The 20484-nt window shown below is 36.3% G+C and overlaps 1 protein-coding gene across 3 annotated transcripts; it reads left to right on the forward strand.

The window, feature by feature from the left end:
* The first annotated feature begins 2989 nt into the window (after positions 1 to 2989).
* Positions 2990 to 15648, forward strand: REV3 (recovery protein 3). 3 transcript variants are annotated; one of them, XM_087322010.1, is made up of 21 exons: positions 2990 to 3188; positions 3353 to 3435; positions 5087 to 5144; positions 5223 to 5272; positions 5453 to 5565; positions 6428 to 6470; positions 6801 to 6869; positions 6952 to 7225; positions 7309 to 7400; positions 7489 to 7869; positions 9199 to 10636; positions 10729 to 11384; positions 11468 to 11613; positions 11690 to 12278; positions 12383 to 12529; positions 12799 to 13074; positions 13243 to 13350; positions 13499 to 13704; positions 13825 to 14128; positions 14390 to 15061; positions 15159 to 15648. In XM_087322010.1, exons 1-21 carry the CDS (start codon positions 3050 to 3052, stop codon positions 15306 to 15308), a joined length of 5994 nt encoding a protein of 1997 aa, XP_087178136.1. In that variant the 5' UTR covers positions 2990 to 3049; the 3' UTR covers positions 15309 to 15648. The 3 variants fall into 3 exon arrangements, with proteins under 3 accessions (XP_087178136.1, XP_087178138.1, XP_087178137.1); XM_087322012.1 differs by lacking the exons at positions 2990 to 3188; positions 3353 to 3435; positions 5087 to 5144; positions 5453 to 5565 and having other exon boundaries at positions 5220 to 5272; positions 6942 to 7225; XM_087322011.1 differs by lacking the exons at positions 2990 to 3188; positions 3353 to 3435; positions 5087 to 5144; positions 5223 to 5272 and having other exon boundaries at positions 5469 to 5565; positions 6942 to 7225.
* Positions 15649 to 20484: the final 4836 nt, after the last annotated feature.

Consider the following 20484-nt stretch of genomic DNA (forward strand, 5'->3'; position numbering starts at 1 on the left):
GAAGACCTCGAGCAAGAAGAGGAAGCAAATAATGGTTTCTGTACTACCTACGAGTTCAAGCATTTCTACGGAATCTGTGAACACAGACAGGTCTAAAACAAAAGCAAGGAGCAGTATTATGAAGTTTCGATAGTATTTATATTCACGCACTAAAACATTCTTCATCATCTCGGTGAATATATTTATATCAAGGACTTCATACTCTCCTCCATTGAATTCTGTACAGATAGATTGCATAAGATTTTCCTTCATCACACAAAATTTCAAATGAGATTGAGTTATTTCAATCGAATTAATGTTGTCGTGGATCTACATTCAAGACAATACTTACCTGTTTTCATTCAACACCTAAGCTTTAACGGTAGCTCATTGAGTCACTTTAATCTAATGAGAATTTACCTTTTTGTTCATGGAAATGCTTAACGTATCAAAAATTAAAGCTTTTAAAGATGATGTATGTCAGAGTTTTCTATCAAGATGCAATGCAAGGTCAACTGTTTGATGATATACTCGGAATCATAAATTTGTATCTAGATTTTGTTAGTTTTAATTTCCGTTTGCTTCCAGGGATGTGTTTGATTCTACTTGTTATGTAATTTATAATGTGTTTTATCCTTTTTTTCTGTATTCTTTAGTTTTATTTTAAAATGTTACTTGTTACTACATATTCGTAAACATGGATGGGATTGGGTCATTAAGTAAACCCTAAAACGTTGTACAACAAAATTTGAGCTTTGCTCGATGGGGAAGGAGACACGTGTTTCTGTATAGTGTGCAAATTCAAGCTTTGCCATGGCGTTCATTAATTCTGCGCTGTTTCTACTAGTAATTTATGTGAGCTACTGCATGAACAGACTACTTTCTGAAATCCTTTTAGCATCTGAAATCTTCTTCATAAATCGCGCAATTGGTGTAGTTTTTTGACCTAATTACCAAGTCTTACATGCCCAATGTCAGAACGAACATTTATAAAGCCATCGTAGCAGGCGCATATAAACAGGATTACATCTATATAGATTTTCCTGCAGTAAGATGAATGGAAAGAGCACATTTGTAAAATTTTCACGATGATCATTGCCGAATAGTTTTGTGAGTATTGATCAAGCCTGAACAAAGATGAACCGAAAGTACGCCAAAACCATTCCAACCCAGAGGCTTCACAATATTTTCTCTCGGATATATATTTATTTGCAGGAGATGTTTAATTTATCTCATCATTCTTGATCAAAGAATCACAGAATCAATATCTTCAGTGCAGGGATTGAGGTTTGTATCGATATCTATATATTGGGAAAATAATTAAATCGGTTGTAATGGAAGGAGATGATAATAGAAAATCTAGAACGATCTTGAGATTTGTTCTCTGCGTTTCTTATAAGTTCATCATAATCTGATAAATTGAACTAACAGAAAGAGGAAAGGGTGTGTATCCAACTGATAATACTAATAATAAAATAAACACAAAAAATAAAAAAACATTTTTAAGTTTTATTATTTGATCAATTCAACGAATATTTTTGAGCATAGTAAAATTGAAAAAGAATTAACAATTTAATTCTGAAGGAGGAAGAAGAAGAAGAAGAAGAATGGAATCAATCAATCAATGCATACATATAGATAATAAAGAAATTTAATTTCTGCGCTTAAAATTAAAGATACAAAATTTCTTCCATTTCATCAGTTAGGCGAGCAATGATGGCGGAATCAAGCACATCCAGTACTCAGAATGTACACTCCTTTGCAAACTATGGTTAGGGTTTCCGAGTGAGCGCGAGGAAATTGCACGGTGAAGGAATCAAAGAGGGCTGAATCGTGCTCTTAGGGTTCAAAGCTGCACACAGTCTGATTAAGAAAACTGAGTATATGACATATATATTATTATATGTATATATACCTATAAGAAAACTCTATATATATATATTATATATACTCAGTTTCCCATTTTCAACTCATGGCCTTTCTTCCTCGTCTCCAATGGATTTTCTGATTCGCCTGTGCGTATAATTTAAATTCGTCACGCGATTTCAAAGTGATGAATTAACCATTGGACGTTTTAAATCACAAATTAGTTGTGGCGCTCTTTGAATCAAGCCCGTCTCCTCTCTCTGCATTTGATCTTTGGGGGGTTAGTCAATTCACATCCAAACTTCAACCATGCCAATCCAAAGAAAGACAGAGGGAGGAAATGTAGTGTGGTTACATGACTATGCATCCGATAGAGAGTCGGGTGTTAGAATTAATGCAGGTACGACATTAAGGGTTTGAATATTTGCATCAGTGAATGATGGCATTTTACACCACCTTCTCATGTGTAAACCCCAACCCTAACCCTAACCCTAAACCCCTAAACCCCTAAACCCTCTCTCATGTGTATCATACAATTTAGGACATAAAAGAGTAGTACTGGGATAAACTAATCAACATTCAGTTAATGCCTACCGGAATCCCGAAGAGAGGTGAGCGGGTGTTTTCGGAAATGTTTTAGCCGAGGTTTAAGGGAAGGGAAACACGATAAAACCTATAGCTAGCTAGCAAGCTATTGGTAATGCTAGCAAATTGCCCAAGAACTACGTTTAATGTCTTTTTCCGCGACCGAAGATCCGTTTTTTCTTTATTCCCCAGCATGCCCTTGGCCACTATCTGGCAAGGCAAATCGCATGATTGGCATCATCTACCTTCTTCTTTTTTATTAGATCGGACTCGGGATCTAAGCAATTTCCTGCACATTTCTCCTCTCTTTCCAAAAATGACCTAGGGCCATGGCCCTGCCAAAATAAGGAGAAACTCAGGGGCATTTTTGGGAAATAGAGGAAATTGTCGAAGCAACTGTTGTACAGGCCGAACAAAAAACACGAAGGAAAAATGCGAAAGGCTTTGGCAAAAATATGTAAGGAGAACTCAGGGGCATTTCGGGAAATAGAGGAAACCGTCGAAGGAATTAACGAAGGAAAATACATATGTATGTATGCGAAAGGCTTTCATTTTTGAAAGAACAGAGAGGCAGCGACAGAGGAGACTGACTGTGGAGGGAAGAGGCACTCGAGAAGCTATGGAGGATGAATGGGTTCCTTCTACACCTTCGTCTTCTTCCTCATCTCCCCCACCATTTAGCCTGCGGATTGTTTCCATGGATTACTACATGGCTCCCCCTGTCCCTGAATTGGATGCTTGCTATTCTTCTCTACAAGGTCAGCTTACTCCCCCCCCCCCCCCCCCCCCCCCCTCTCTTCCTACCCTACCATGTCTTTCCTCACAAATCTCTGCAACAAGACCAAACAGGAATTTTTTTTATATTTTTTATATTTTTTATCCATCATTTCTTTACTTGATCCTATTTTATTTTAATATTCAGGACAACCCATCGCAGAGGTTCCAGTTGTGAGAATATTTGGACCTACCATTTCTGGTCAAAAGATGTGCTTACATCTACACAAGGTTAGCTCTGATCTCTCTTTTCTTGAAGGATACTTTATCTTATTAATTTGAAGTTATCTGTTTTCTCTGTTTTTCTAGTACAGAATTTTGTTGAACGTTTCTCTTTGTTACACGAACATTTCTGTTCTAGTTGAGTGGTTCTCTTCTTTTAGTTGAAGATGTCACTCTGTTTTTTTTTGAATATTTCTCTTAGCAAGAGACTATTACGAACAGCCTGTGAGCTCATCCTAATATTTAGCTAGATTCATAAGATTTGTATGAATAACTGGACAGAGATCAAGTTTTACGAACAAAATTCCTCACATTTTTAGTTCCTACGATCTTAATAAAGCGATTTTCTATAAGGTCAGTGATATTCCTCACAAATTTGGTACTTAAAGCTCAAATGAGGAGGTTACATGAAGGTAGAAAGTTACCAGATTTCAGGGTAGACGAGTGAAATTGCTCACATTTTTGTACATCAAAGCTCAATTGAAGATACATTCTATGAATATCATCTGTCTTCTGGGTAAAAACAGTGGAATTCCTCAGATTTTGCTACTTATAAACTCATTAAGCATGAAGATGGAAGCCTTCTTACCTAATTAATCGTATTAACAATGATATTTAACTCATATGTCTTCCTTAATGGAGTGTTTCCATCATGAAAAAATCTCATATCACAACTAATCAACTACTCGAACTGATTCATGATGAACCGTTTAACCATATGGGAACAGAACTTCAATTCGGATATGTTATGTTAGCAATTGGATTCACATGTCTCATTTCATGGTATGGATACTCGTTGATAAACTTGAAAGAAATAAACTGAAACAGGCAGAAAGAGAAGAAAGGTTGGCTTCCACTGAAGTGATCAATATACAAGAAATCTGAAGTCTCTTCCATCAAGATTCTTACAGAGGATCAACAATATTAAGCTTATTTGTTACATGGAATTATTTCCTTTCAATGGAAATAAGAAAAATCAACACCTTAGAATCGTGACATCTTTAACAACCTGTTTTTTCCAATATATGTATTCAGATTGTCCTCTCTAGAAAAAAGAGAGAAAAATTACCTTCCCATATTCTTTCTTTTCCAACATGTGTATAGAAGCCCTGTAGTTTATACATATCTCTTCTTCTCCAGAAAAAAGAGAGTTTTTTTCTCTACTGTAGGCTTTATTCAATATGCATGTACACACACACACATAACCCCATTTTTTCCAGAAGAAAAATAGAGAAACTTTTTGTTACAGGCACTTCCATTAGTGTGTCTGTTCTGCCATATAACTGACTACATGTCTCATAAAATCGAGTGTTACATCTCCTTTGGTCCAGAAAACGAGAGTTTTTTCTCTTCTGCAGGCTTTCTTCAATATATATATATATATTACAACCCTGTCATTTCTAAAAGAAAAGAAGAGAAACGTTTTGTGACAGACAACTTCCATCAGTATGTCTAGGCTGCCATATAACTAAGCTGCACATCTCATAAAGTGGAATGACAAAGTAGGTATAGCACAGCATAGATGAATGATTGAAGTACATCATGAACCACACCTATGGTCGATGCACTGGAGAATGAAGATACTCGATCTGGTTTTCTAGAGTTTATATTATCTCCAGGTTATGACCTATATTTTGTATGGTGATCTTGCTTTCTGCAGGCTTTTCCCTACTTATATGTACCATACGATGAAGATCTGCCTCAGGATACCACTGCAGGTAGGATTTCTTTGTGTCTTTTTCAAGATATGAACATTCTACTTTTTCATGTAACTAATATTTGACATTCACAAACAGCTTTCGGATTTGTTCGAAGCTTAGCAGCTGCAATTGAAAAGGCACTCAAGGTAATGCATTCTTGATTGTACATATTTCAATACCTGCTGTAGAGTTTGGCCATAGCCCTATACATTATCTTCTTTGCCCCTAGGGGAAGTTTTCATGTGGATAAATAGGCTGACAACCCTTGTTGTAGACTTTGTGATCTTTTGATGCTATTCTGATAGCTTCACTTGTTAATATTGCAGCTTGCAAGCACTGTTGGTGCAAAACGACAACATGTATATAGTTGTAGTCTTGTCCGAGGAAAGAAGTTTTATGGATATCACAGTGACGAACAACTCTTTGTCAAGATAATGCTGTATGCAAAGATTCATGCCAAATATAAGCCATATTTATTATGAGTACTAGATGCATTTACAATGCAGTGACCTGTTAAAATTGACCAGAAAAGAAAAATACTAGTTTTAAGAGAAGCTCAAGACATATTTAACAATTTCCTTTACCATTTTATACTTCAAAAAATTAGGTTGATTTGCATTTCCAAGCACTAGACTGCATGAGAAGAAATGGTTGGAATGATACAAAAGAAAGTGAGATGTGATATAAAATTTGCCATTAATGATGTGGGAGGAGGTTCAGAGTTATGCATATGATGCTAGAGTGCGTTTTATGTCTTGGTTTCTCAGTGAATGCTCAACATGCTTGAATGTACCCTTGGTGTCTCTCTCAGGATCCATGTTTTGCCTATATTTATCGCCTCCATCTTCTGTGATATATGGAGAGAGGAAAGATTATCAGTCACACAGTACAAACTTTGGAGTTATTCCTCTAGTTTGGATCCTTTTTACGCCCATTTTTGTTGGTCATTGGCTATATTGTTAGTGTAGATTGAGTTACTGTATGATTAGTGATCCAAAATGCTTTTCTAATCAGGATTAGACTGTATGATTAGTGACTCAGTATGCTTCTCTAATTGATCATAATCAGGATTTTGATTAGTTTCAACATGGTGCTAATTAAGATGGCATGTTTGGTAATTTTTTCTACTTTTTGGGGTTTCTCCAACACACTCCACTTTTCTCTTAAAAATGACCTGGATAGAATATTTATTTTATTTTTATTCAAAACAAATATAAAATCTGCATCATGTTATAAAATGTGTCCTTCAAGATTATTGGATTTTCTATTGATATTGATTATCTTCTTGATTATGGACATAGGTATCATCCTCAAGAAGTTCTGCGTCTCAGCACGCTTCTTCTGGTAAGGACTATTGTGCTAATCTCACTATGATTCAGGGAAACAATTTACGTGCAATCATCTTTTGGTTTTTCGATATGAGAAACTTCTTATGCTTTTCTATTGTTACAAGATTAGTAGTGGAGAATCTTGTTTCCCAGTCAGTTAGAAATTGAAAATCAAGTTATAATTTGAGAAGTGAATTTATTATCTGCATGTCAAGTAATTCAGTATTGAATGCTAATGTTTCTCTTCCACAAATAAACAAATCATCTGTTCAAAACGTTTTTTATATACTTAACTAATTCTATGAATTGGCGGTGAACAAATTGTTGTTTGTAATTACATTTTCAGGGTGGTGGCATTTTAAACCGACCATTTCAACCATATGAATCACACATTCCTTTTCTACTACAAATTATGGTGAATATACTTTAGAGTATTTGTGTGCACATTTTCTTGGTAAATTTAAATGATAAAATCATATAAATATAGCCTGATGCAGATCGACCATAATTTAGCTGGAATGGGGCATATCCATTTGGCTGACATTAAATTTCGATCACCTTTGTTAAAGAACAAATTCTCCCAACTTCATACTTCTGGCGTGATAAACATAGTTGAGGAGCTTGTGTCATCCAGTAAAAGGATAATTGATCAGTCACAAGATCTATCTAGCAGTCCAATTGGCTTATGGTGCACACCACTGAGTGGATACGAAAGAACAACACTACAGAAGCAGAGCACGTGTGAGCTGGAAGGAGACACATCGGTGGAAGGTACATAAAGTGTTAGCAATAGGTCTCTGAAACATTTTGCGGAAGTTGAAGACTGAGTATATTTTCAACCTTTGGAATTACAGCAATTCTGAATCATAAGGACCTTTTGTATATACCTTTGGAAAAAGCAGGCCCTGAAATCAAAATGGTCCAGTCACTAATACCGATATGGCAGGTGATTGCTTGTTATGGAAATGCTATTCTGTATTTACTTGACACCAATTCTAATCTCTTCTGTACATGTTTGCCTTCTATGATGGAAGGAGCTTGATATCAAAGTCAATTCTACTATTGTCAACAATGAAAAGAAATTCTCATATGAGCGAGAAATCCCAGGTTTGCAGTCATATGTAGAAGACTTCAAGAGAGTGCTTGAAACCATCTTGGTTGCTCGTGGAAAATCATCATCTTGCAATGAAGACGAAAGTTTTCTTAATGCTAGTGAACTGCATAAAGAGGACATTGGTATGAGTGCAATCTCTAATGTTGAGAAGAATGCTTTGCTTTTGTGCACTCAGGCAGCACATTCGAAAAGCTGCTTGCTGACAGATGAGAACAATTTCAGGTCTAATTCTATAAAAGAAGAGGATGCAAGTCTTCTTAATGAAGACATGATTAACCATCAACTTACTCAAAATTTTCAGGTAAGTTGGTTCATGTATTATAGTTTGTAGAATTTGTGTAATTATATAAAAGAAGATGCAAGTCTTCTTAATGAAGATATGATTAAGCATCAATTTACTTAAAAAATTCAGGTAGGTGGTTTTGCAGTATTATAGTTTAGTTAAAAACGGGTTTTTTTCCTTCTTGCCTGCAGCTTAGCAGATTGTCTAGAAGTCAGCATTTTTCATTTAGACAATTGTCTTCAGAAATACCCTCACATTTGCAGGATTTAGTATAAGGATAGGGATGGTTCTGGAGTGTTACATGATTCCCTCTAGATAGAAAGAAAAATATATTATCATCTATTAGATATTGAAATCTGATCATGATTACAAATATGGGCAAATTCAAATCATTGATATGAAAACAAAATAAAAGCTCTTGGTTTCCTGTAGATCCTTGATAATAATCTTAATGCATGCGGATTATGGTTTAGTGTTAGACACGATGAAGTTCACTGAGTGTATCTGGGTATCCTTGACGATCAGACATGGTGAGCAATGAGCTTCATGATCTGGTGCTGTATGAACCATGAGCCTTACATCCTGGTACTCGTGCCGTCCATTGTCGTCAGCATTTCTCTGCTTGCTCTATGATGACTCCTCGAAAAGTTTTCAGTGGAGGTGCAGGCCCATGGTTGAAGTCAGTCATCTGTGACTGCCATTGCATCCCATGTGGCAATACAAGGGTTGATTCCCTATCTTCTGAAGCTCGAGCAAGCACCTCTATGGCCTCAATCATATAGTGAAAGAAAGCCTATATCACTAGCATAAAAATATATATGAATTGTGGGACCATGAGGTTCTTACCATCTCCATAACCATCTCATCAATATAGAGTCTGAAGTGGAATGGCCTTCAGACAAGGTGAATTATCCTACATTCCAGATACTTGCCTGAGGTTGGCCAGTTTGAGTAACCATCATAATTGCATAGTTCCTTGGTTGGAGGGTTGGTGTGTATCACCAGAAATTTAGATTTTGTACAATATTGTCCATGATCCTGATTCCATTCATTGGGGGGTCCCTCTGTAGGCATTTATGTACCTCAGTTCCCAATGTTTGGGGTCAATACAACGGTTTTTGTCTTTTTCAGGTGGTCTTTTTACAGTGATAGCATAGTCCTTGTATATGTGAAACCAGGAATGAGTCTCCTTGTACATACATGATATGCTATTGTATGTGCCATAGATCTCTGTACAGGTAATAGAGACAGGCACACTCTTTGCATCCATAATTTGGTGTATGTGTGTCACAGAGAGAGCAGTGTGTATGTGTGTTACAAGAAAAAATATGCATGTTTGTATTATAGGATACAGATGAGGAGGCACTAGATCTTCTAAGATGGATGATAAGTTCACAACAAGAGGATGCTAATGATAATGAGAAAGTTGATGATGAAACATCTTGGAGTCAAGTGTTCCAATGTGCTGATGAGGCATTAGCTAAAGCGCTTTCAGATTATGAACTTTCCTCGCAGCAAGAATGTCAAGCAATTATTGATTGCTTAGGTGAAGAAAAGGATGCTTGTAATGACGAGCTTTCAGACTATATAGTGACAGAACAGAGAGATGTTTCTTTCCAGATACCCCAGATGGATGGCTCTTGTGATGAAATGGACATTCAAGGAATTACTGAAATAAATGGAGAAGAGCAAAGTCATACAGTAATAAATGAATTTGGAAAATCATCTAATCTGAATTCCTCCATGCATGAGAGTAGTGATCAATTGGGATGGGGACCATTCTCTGTGAAGCGCCAAAAACAATTCAATGTAAAACAGAATATGAGTGCCTCAAGTTCAGAGGATAATGTAAATGTATTGGAAGAAGTATATGATAGCTCTCATGAAGAAAATATTCTCTCCTATAAAGGCCAATCATTACGCGATCTTATGCGCAAGAAAAGAATGAAAAGAAAACAGATGTATGCTGTTCTACCTGAAAGTCTGGTTAGTGCTGAGGAAGGCCTAGCTGGAAATAAAAGAGATAATGATGGTTGTGACCATTGCCATTTGACACCATCATTGGAGATTAAACATTCAGCTGAAATACATAATGAATTGAATGTACAAAGATTCAAGGACACTCATACAGGATGCAGACATGATTCAAATAAAACAATGGAACCATTTGATGGTTCTTTGAGATTTGGAGTTCTTCCTATTGTGAAAGCAGGTGTTCTTTGCAGTACTGTAGCATGTAATTCGATCAAGGCATCCAATTCAGCGGAAATACCTAACTTAACTATTCAGAAACCTAATATTGAACTTAATTCAACCAAAATATCTTATTCAGCAACTCAGAAACCTAATATTGAACCTAATTTGCATGAAATACCCAATTCAACAACCCAGGAATCTAATTCCAAAGAATGCGATTCACCTGTGAAGACTCCTAATATTGTTGCAAACTCATCAAGAATTTCATGTACTGATGATACTAGTGGTTATGTTTACATTGGAATGGCTGACACCCACATTGATGATGCTGAACTTGATTTGGTTGGTAGTGTGGAACCAAATTTGCGTAAATCTTCTGATCTATTCACTTGTCCTGCACAAACTGCATCGGAGGATGAAAACATGCCTGTTGCTTTAACTTTTTCCAAGAAACCACCTAGTGCAGAGCATATGTTGAATACCTTAAGAGACTACGACCTCCCATTAGTTGATCATGAACATGCCTTCTATGGAAAACAAGAGGATTTACCAGGTCAGCGTTCGGTAATGGCAGGCATGGTTTTTGAAGGTATTACATATGATTCTTTATTGATATTTAGATATCTTGTTTGTTGGAGAATGCACAACTTATCGTGTAAAAAAATGTTACTTTTGGATCAGTAATGTCTAAGCAAGTGGATACTTTGCTTCCATATCAGTTCGGAAATGATACGAAGGATGAATGTTCTTGTAGAACATATGCTGCTGCTAATGCATGGATTCCATCGAAGGAAGATAACTCCATAATATTACCTTCACATTTCCAAAATGATGGGACTCTTTTATTCATGCTTTCTCCAGTAAAGCTACCGCCAACTTCACAGGAGATTTATCATTGGTTGAGTCACCGCCGACATGAACTAGAAAATGCAAGAGTATGCGATCACAGTGATAATTGCTCTCAGGATAACTATACAGAAGCTGAAGATGCATCACAACCTAGTCAAACAATGAGGCCCTCTTCTCCCAAATATGATGAGACAGTCATATCTTCCAGCTTCTCAGATAACAGCATTATAAGAGAAGCTAATAGTGAACAGTCTGGTAATCTGGGTTCAAGATCAGCTCCAAGTTTCTATAATTCTCAACATTCAAAACTAGGACCCACTATAGAAAGGCAATCCAAAAAGTATTTTTTCGAAGTACCTTATCAGCAAAGCAGAGAGGATATATCACAAATTTCAGGTGCCACTGCACAAAATGATTTCACTCCTACAGGTTTCAAAGATCCTGCCAGCAGTGGATGTGGGCAACAAATTTCTGTGATGAGCATTGAGGTCAAAATTTCTAGTTCTTTCTATGGTTATCTGAATCAGTTTAAATGTGCTCTATTAGTTAAATGTTATTTATATATCCATAGATTTTTGCAAGCACTCGGGGAGACCTAAGACCTGATCCTCGGTACGATATGGTCAATTGCATCATAGTAGTTCGGCAGAATGATACTGATGATCAGAATGTTCATACCACAGTACTTCTTTGTGATGAAACATATGGAGGACATAGGTTGGTGGCAATTGATAACATTCTTTTGCAAAATTCTTGCTGTTATGTTGGTGTAAATGTGCTTTCTTGTAAACAGGAATGCTGATGCTCTTATCAGCTCTGAAGTAATAACCATGAAAGAAGAGGTCTCTTTATTACAAGCATTTATTTGGCTTGTTCGGATATATGACCCTGATATCATAGTTGGATGGGAGATTCAAGGATTCTCACTAGGACTTCTTGCTGAACGGGCGGCGAATCTTGGGATAGGTTTGCTGAGGGAGATATCCAGGCTCCCTATTGGTAGAACAGAAGCATATGCCATGGAAAATATGGCAAATGGAGAAACTGGGAATAATACTTTTGCTACTGCTCGTATTGAGGCAGCCCTTGTAGAAGCATCCATTATAGATGATGAGTGGGGCCGGACACATGGAAGTGGAATACATGTGAGTGGAAGGATTGTCTTAAACCTTTGGCGGATCATGAGAGGTGAAATTAAACTAGGGATTTATACCCTAGAAGCTGTAGCTGAGGCTGTTTTGAAGAGGAAAGTACCTTTGATTCCATGGCGTACATTGATGAGCTGGTTCTCAAGCGGTCCTGGAAGAAAACGGCACTTGTGTATAGCATATTACATTGATCGAGTAAAATTAAATCTTGAAATTATGAATCAACTGGATTTGGTGAGATGAGAGAATCAAATATATTTGATAATTTTTGTGGGTCAAGATTTTTCCTTGTTTGGTTGATGAATTTGATTCACTTGATCTCCTTTCTTCCATTTTAGGTTAATCGCTATTCGGAGCTTGCACGTATCTTTGGCATTGATTTTTTTTCTGTTCTGTCTCGTGGATCACAATATCGAGTTGAGTCTATGATGTTTAGGCTTGCTCATTCCCAAAACTATCTCATGATTTCTCCAAGTCGGCAACAAGTAAGTGCTTTATTTTATTGTTGTCTATTCATGGAATTTCTAATAGATGTTTATGAATGGAGAGATGAATTAGATAACGTATGCCTGCATTAACACATTGGATGCACTCGTTCTTAATGTGGATTGTGTTAATTAGATGGTTTGGTTCAGCACCTGTTGTATTTTTTATACATTTCTGTACCTTCATCATGCTCTTAAAAATATGTGTTAGTGTTTGTTTTCACATATGTTCTTCAATCCTAATTATTTTTTTCTGTATATCTATGTAGGTGGCATCCCAACCAGCTATGCAATGCCTTCCTCTTGTAATGGAGCCAGAATCAAGGTTCTATACAGATCCAGTGGTTGTACTAGACTTCCAATCTCTGTACCCATCTATGATGATTGCCTACAATTTGTGCTTTTCCACTTGCTTAGGGAAAGTTGTACCAGATAATCCAAAAGTCTTGGGTGTCACATCATTGAATTTGGAATCCAGAATTTTGAAGGACCTTAAAGATAGCTTGACGTTCACACCCAATGGGATAATGTTTGCATCTTCTAAGGTAAAATCTGCTTCCCTGAAAAAACTGGTAGCATGAGTAGTTACATGTTGTGCACACACATATGTGCATATTACTTGTGATTGATTAATTTGATATAATCACGACTTTATGTAGTTGCAATGACTTCTTTCCCTTGGTTGGGCAATATTGTCTGTGTGCTCATTCCAGGTTCGTCCTGGTGTTCTGCCAAGGTTGTTAGATGAGATTTTATCAACTCGTATAATGGTAAAGCAGTCGATGAAGAAGCTGTTGCCAAATGAGAAAATCTTACAAAGAGTATGGATAGCTTTGTTTTGTCTACTATCAGTTCTATTGCACTACCACTCTTTTTTTATATGCTCACCAGGCTACATGGTTGGTTTCCTAAGAATCTTCTAAAATGTACCGAAAAAATGTTGGTTGATACATTTTTTGTTGCTGTCAGGTGCTGAATGCAAGACAATTAGCATTAAAGCTAATTTCAAATGTAACATATGGCTATACTGCAGCAGGGTTCAGTGGCCGCATGCCTTGTGCCGAGCTTGCTGATAGTATTGTGCAATGCGGTCGCTATACCCTTGAAACTGCAATCAATTTTGTGAATAACAACAGAGAATGGAATGCACATGTTGTTTATGGAGACACTGATAGGTATATGGCATTGTTCACATGCATGTAGTTTAGTTTGCTTGTGCATTAATCAGTCATAACATTATTGTTGATAAGTCTTTGTGTTAGGCCTTCTTATTAACATAAGCTATTGCTGTCCAGCATGTTTGTTTTGCTTAAAGGCCGCACAAGAGAGCAGGCGTTTAAAATTGGTGAGGAAATCGCTGCAGGAGTTACTGCATTCAATCCTCATCCCGTGACTTTGAAAATGGAAAAAGTTTATCATCCATGTGTACTACTCACTAAAAAACGATATACGGGTTATAGTTACGAGACTTCTAAACAAGTCACGCCAAAATTTGATGCAAAGGGAATTGAGACTGTACGGAGAGATAGTTGTGGTGCTGTAGCTAAAACCTTGGAGAAATCATTAAGAATCCTCTTTGAATCTCGGGATCTGTCACAAGTGAGTAAAACTGCTATTACAAAAAGCATTGCCATTAGTTGGTGTTTTCTCTCTTGTTTCAACATTCATATTATGACTTGATCAATTTTTTTTATGGATTTTTATCTCTTTCTCCTCTTGCATGTGATGATTTCTATTATTTATTGATTTATTCCTTTCTTTCCCATTTAATGACATGATTTTTTTTTCTTAGTATCATGAAGCTAGGAACTATTCTTATGTGCAAAGTATTAATCACTACCTCCGAATTTTTGCTAATAGGTGAAATCTTACCTTCAGAAACAGTGGGGAAAAATTTTGAGTGGCCGTATTTCTATTAAAGATTTCATATTTGCCAAGGAAGTGCGGCTAGGGACTTACAGTACAAGATCTTCTGTTATACCTCCAGCAGCAATAGTAGCAACAAAGGCAATGTCCATTGATCCTCGTGCGGAACCACGGTATGGAGAAAGGATATCTTACCTTGTTATTCATGGAGAGCCAGGTGCTCGCCTTGTTGACATGGTCATTGATCCATATGCTATGTTGGATGTGAATTCTCCATTTCGTCTGCATGACACGTATTACATAACAAAGCAGATCATTCCAGCTCTTCAAAGAGTCTTTGGTCTTGTGGGTATTGATCTAAACCTTTGGTATAATGAGATGCCTCGTCAGTTGAGACGTCCAATCACTAAGTCTCATGTGGTAACATCTTCATTTCTAAGAACTAAAAAACTGCACATGATTCCTGAGATGGATACTGAACAACTAAAATCCTCCAAGCACACCATAGATCATTACTATCTTTCACAACATTGTGTAGTATGTGGACAGCTCATTCAATCATCGAATGTGTTGTGTGAGAACTGTTCAGTCGATCGAACAGTAGTTGGGATGAGTATCTTGGGGAGGTCTTCTCGCCTGGAAAAGGAGTTCAAGCATTTGCAAGCAGTATGTATACATTTTCACATTAGCTATTAAATCCAATGAAAATGGATCAACAATCCGTGTCATGAATTTTAGCTCTAATAATAATATTCTTCTTCAGATATGCAAGCATTGTGGAGGTGGGGATGAAATTGATATTGAAGAGGGAGTTGGCTGCATTTCTCTTGCTTGCAAGGTCTTCTTTGAGCGCAGTAAAGTCCAGAAAGAATGTAAAACAACAGGGGCTGTCAAGGATCGAATTAGGCTATAGATTGATTTTAGAAATGAATTTAATTTATTAGTTTGAATTTCACTTGAGCTTGATCTTGAAAAAGGTTGAGTCCAGTATTTATTTACATCTACATTAATAGATGTTGTAAATAAGAGTGAAGTCAAGGTGATGTTACATGTATAGAATTTGTGCTACCACTATAAAGAGTGACCTTTCTAACTCACCCAACATAAATGTCCATCAGTTGTAGATTAGCTTAGGGAGGGGAGTGTATGAAAACATAAATAGTTGAAGCCCACCTATAATGGTCTCGCTTGTAAAGGGGATGGATGTGATGAACAGGATGAATATAAAAGTGCCAAGCAGCGAGTTTACTCAACATACGTGCATATGAATTTCAATAGAGATTCAAATGCTACATTGTGAACTCCATTTGAATTATTTCTATACTGGAGTTTATTTGAAGTTTTGTTCACACTACGAGATCCTCACCTCATATATTTATGTCATGGTATTATGTAGGATGGCATGAAAGTAACCTTGCGCGAGTTTATTTCCTGCTTGATTTGAGAATCGTAGGTTGGGATGAGCAAAGTTGGATATGAATTATTTTCTTGTGCATGTTGAGATGGTCTGTTGAGTTTGTAGATTGGGAGCTCAGTTGTAATGATTGCTGGTGATCCAGTCGCAGAAGCAACCCCATAGTGTTGCACTTTCGCAACTTTCTGAAATTGCAGTCATGATAATCTTTGGTCAAGAAAACTGCTGACATTGAGAAAAAAGTAAGGGTACCAAACTACTTTGTTTGGATATAAAATTTAGAAATTTATAATATCATCTACTAGGTGTAACTGTTTCAACAATGTTCTAAGCTTTGAGAAGGCTATGTTGTTTATTAATCTTGAGTTGTAATAGTAGAGACATGTATGTGATGTGTTGAGATTGTTCATTTTTTTGCATGACGATATATGTATATATATATATGGTTTGATAACGATTTCAAGAAATTTTGCAAAAATGCTGTAAGGTTCATAGACTGTTGCATCATAAATATGAATTTGATATGGCAATATTTATTGTAGATGCTATTCATGCATCTAGCTCTCAGGTACATATGAAGGTGATTATGTGACATCGTGAATGTTATATAATTATAATATTATTGGTCATCATTATGTGTTGAGGAAAGCTTGCATTGGTTTTTGTACCACATACAAGGTTAGGGATCATTACAAATTCAATGGTGGAGGTCTAGGGGCATGATTTGCTAAACTTGTGCATTTCTCATATGGTGCGTAGTGGCTCTTAAATAGAACTTTTATGTTGCCACATCTATAATGTAATAGAATGGGCAATATAATTATATTATATCATATTGATTCCCATGTTTGTTGTGTTTATTATGGTGAATTATATGTTTTTAGACTTTGTTGAGATCTTCATGATAATTAATCTAGATGGAATCTTAATTTAAACATGAATAAGAGCAAGATCCCATGTTCATTGAGTTCTCCAACAATTAGAGGGATATCACATTTAGAATACGTACCATCATTGTTGTGTTCATTTAGTTCAGTGACTACATAGCATTATTTGAGGGATACACACCATAAATTTTGTGTTCATTTGTTTGATCACATGTAGAACACGTAACATAAATTTTGTGTTTACTTAATTCTCTTGCCACATATAACATAGTTCATTTAGTTCTCCAACAATCAGGGGGATACACACCTTGAGCCAAAATAGGTTACTCAAAAGTATTAATGGCCGCAACTTCATAATTTTGTTGAGGACTATGTATGTACCTGTGATGTTAATTTAAGAGGCCTCAACATTGCCCATATGGGTTGTTGCAACCATTGTTGATTCAAGAGGATCCATGGAAATCCATTTTTTTGGATTTCATTACAACTCTCATGTTTTCAAAAGGTTTTATGACATTATATTGGTGGTGATAGGTTTGTTAAGATGGCACATTTCCTTCCATGCATCAAGGCAACAATAAGGCGAGTTTTCGCAAAGGGCCAACACGACTATCATCTTGGTGTGTTGTTTTAACTTCCAAGAGTCAGTCTTGAGTTTTGGAGGGTTGTCTTCTTCATGACGAGCTAGCTACATTATTGGGGTGTCATACAATGACAAGTATGCTTCATATTTCAACACTTAAACCATCTATGTTTATATTCCATGAAAATAAAGAAGACTCGAGGCCTTCTTAAGATTAACTAGAGTTAATCCGCACCTATTTACTACACTAATTAAGAAATATGGATGTCACTCTTAAATAGATTACTAGATAAGATGTATGGATATCCTAAGATACATAGATAAAAATGCCCAATAGTAGAGGCAAAATGAGTATTGTAAGGGAGATCCATAGTTATAGCACCAAAAGTCGTCTTTTAATGTGATATCTTGCTCCTTAAAGAATCTCATTCACATTACAAGCCCTTTGGGCATTGGAGATTGCCACATTATAAAGGATAGTTCCTACAAAAAGTGCATATAAGTGTGTTTCTCACATAAAATCTCACATTATTTTCCATATGGTATTGTTAGTGATCATGGACAATAGGTCATCTTGATGTTTTGGAAGCACCTACTCGTGTCACTCAAGGTATCATCTAGCAAGTGAATGTCAAATTGAACATACAGATTAAACGTTGACTAGTACCCAAATTGTTTGATCAACTACCAACAACATGATTGAGCCAACTTCTTGCATTTTGAGGAACTTGGTTCAACAATTTAACATATTATCCTACAAAGCATACTCCATTTGTTGCAAACACAAAGCTTTATCCTTATTGGATGATGCTTAAACATTAAAAAATCTCCAACAATCCTATTTATCCTACAAACCATACTTCATTTGTTGCAACCAAAATCTTTATACCTATTGATGATGCTTAAACATTCGAAAATATCCAACAATCCTATTGTAGAGGAGCATCTACTTAAACGCTAAGAGATTCAAGCTAAAGTTTTTCACTATTTGTGTTGTTTAAAGTTTGCAACTAAGTTAGTTGCATATTGCCATCACTTTGATTCATCACCAGAGACACCTAAGTTTCTAGATGGGAATCATCTATGGTTGTTACAAGCTAATGTGAATACCAATAGGCCATATGCCAACTAGAATATGAATGTCTTCGTCCATTTTGTAATCACTTCCTTGATCAATGATGTTGTGTTCCATGATCTACATCTTTTGTTCACATTCACATTTCCACTGAATATTCCATGTATCAATATGGGAGGCCTATGCTTTTGATTCCATTCTACATAACAATGTTTATCCTCCAACCCTAGTTGAGATTGTGATGTTCCATTTGATGTACCTATTGACTTTCTCACTTTGAGGGGGGAGGGGTTGAACGAGGATTTCCTGATGTTGATGTACTATGGATTCATTAGGTTCTTTGTCACTTGTTGGATGGTAAACTTGAGTTACAAAGTGTGCCATACCATCAATGTAGTGAGAGAGAAAGAGAGAGAGATTTCATTATTGTAGGTCAAATATGACCTTTGAGACAAAAAAATTACATTTCACCCAATACATAGTATATAACGATGAGCAGAACTACCTATAACCTACACACATGAAGTCATGTAATCAGTGACATTGTTTTAATCACCGATTCATTGATCCTCTTCGGCACTCCCAACCTTTAAGTTCTTTGATGATGGTAATTGATCACTTCCCGTGATGAACTTCTTTGATAGTAGCCACTAATATTTTTCCCAAATTTGTCCGGCCAAAAATTGGGTCTATGTGGCATGCCCATGACATACCAAGCTTAGTTTCCAAAAATTTATCCCACCCAAATTGCTTGTCAAAGCAAACACTCCTTGAGAGCCAAGAATGTGAAAGATGTATACTTTCCTTTTCTCTAATTATATAATGTAATTGTTGCTTCTTGGGTTGAATCATTAGAGGTTTTTGTATACAATTATTATCCAAAGGGAGAACCCTAGAGAACAAGTCATCGTATGGAAAGCAAATCAAAAGGCATAGCAAGCAACGACCTATGGGACCATAAGTGCTTCACGATTGAAACTAATGTTTTGGAATTGTAGAGGATATCCATGGAATAAGGGTTTAGGACTCAATGATGTAGCTCAAGGTATGGATATCATATTTTTGGTTGTGCAAAACGTATACCTAAGATAGACGGTTACCTCATAAAATCGATATGGCCTCAGTCCAAAGGGAATATTGGGCGTGTCGGGATAACATGTATCTACCATGAGAGCTTAGATAATTCTATCAAAGTATGCAAATATGATGACTATAAGAGATACATATGGATAGAGGTTAATTTGGGGAAAGAGAAGTTGTATATATTTGCATGTTACATTCCTCATAAAGACTCAAACTACTATAGTAGGTTTGGGTTAGATTGTGACGGTTCTTTTATAGAATTATGCCATGATATACTTTCATTTGAGAATCTTGGTAAAGTTTTAATTATGGGAGACTTCAATGCAAGAGTTGGAAATTTCCAAAATGTGGAGACATTTGAAGAAAATGTAGTAGAACATTGTCTATTGCATGACTTAGAGGATTGTGTCATGTCAGATTATGGAAAACTTTTGATACATATGTTAAATTGTACAAACTTGATTATCCTAAATGGTATAAAGGGATTCCCATTGACAAATGTGCTCACATGTTTACCATCCTCGGGTGGAGGAAGTGTGGTTGATTACGCATTAATGTTGGCATGTGATCTATCAAATTTGGTGAACGTGTTTAAAGTTGGTTCTCTATCTCCGGACTCAGACCACAAGCCATTGTACTTAGAGCTTGCAATTCCACATTTCACCAATAGATGCCATGGAGTGAAAGATGAAAAGAGATGTATCAACCGACCTTGCTACGAAAAAGCTAAGATGTATGCAAATGAAGTGGAGAACCATTTGTTAAATTTTTCTCTACGCAACGATGTTAAAGAAAATTGGCAACATTTGAAGGATATTATCCTTAAGGTTGGGTATCAATACTTTAAGAGGCATGTGGGTGGGCATAAGATATGTAGTTTTCCATGTAATTCTTGGTTCGACGATGAGCGTAAGATGTATCTCAAATGGTTTTAGTCCATAGAGGGGTAAAATGAAAATATTGTTGCATGGCACATATATAAGAAAGTAGTGAGGAGAAAGAAAAGAGGACATTTCCAAATGCAAAAGATGAAAAAGAACAACTTGT

The sequence above is a fragment of the Azolla caroliniana genome, unplaced genomic scaffold (assembly GCF_043228905.1).
Source record: "Azolla caroliniana isolate FFs.n. ecotype wild unplaced genomic scaffold, voAzoCaro1.0.p SCAF_7, whole genome shotgun sequence".
NCBI classification, from domain to species: Eukaryota; Viridiplantae; Streptophyta; class Polypodiopsida; order Salviniales; family Salviniaceae; genus Azolla; species Azolla caroliniana.

What these genes read in the sequence shown, in the direction of transcription:
- REV3 (XM_087322010.1), top strand. Translation starts at nt 3,050, where the DNA reads ATGGAGGATGAATGGGTTCCTTCTACACCTTCGTCTTCTTCCTCATCT. An exon ending in AACTTACTCAAAATTTTCAG is followed by an intron (nt 7,870 to 9,198) that starts GTAAGTTGGTTC and finishes TTTGTATTATAG; the next exon opens with GATACAGATGAGGAGGCACT. An exon ending in TTATGAATCAACTGGATTTG is followed by an intron (nt 12,279 to 12,382) that starts GTGAGATGAGAG and finishes CTTCCATTTTAG; the next exon opens with GTTAATCGCTATTCGGAGCT.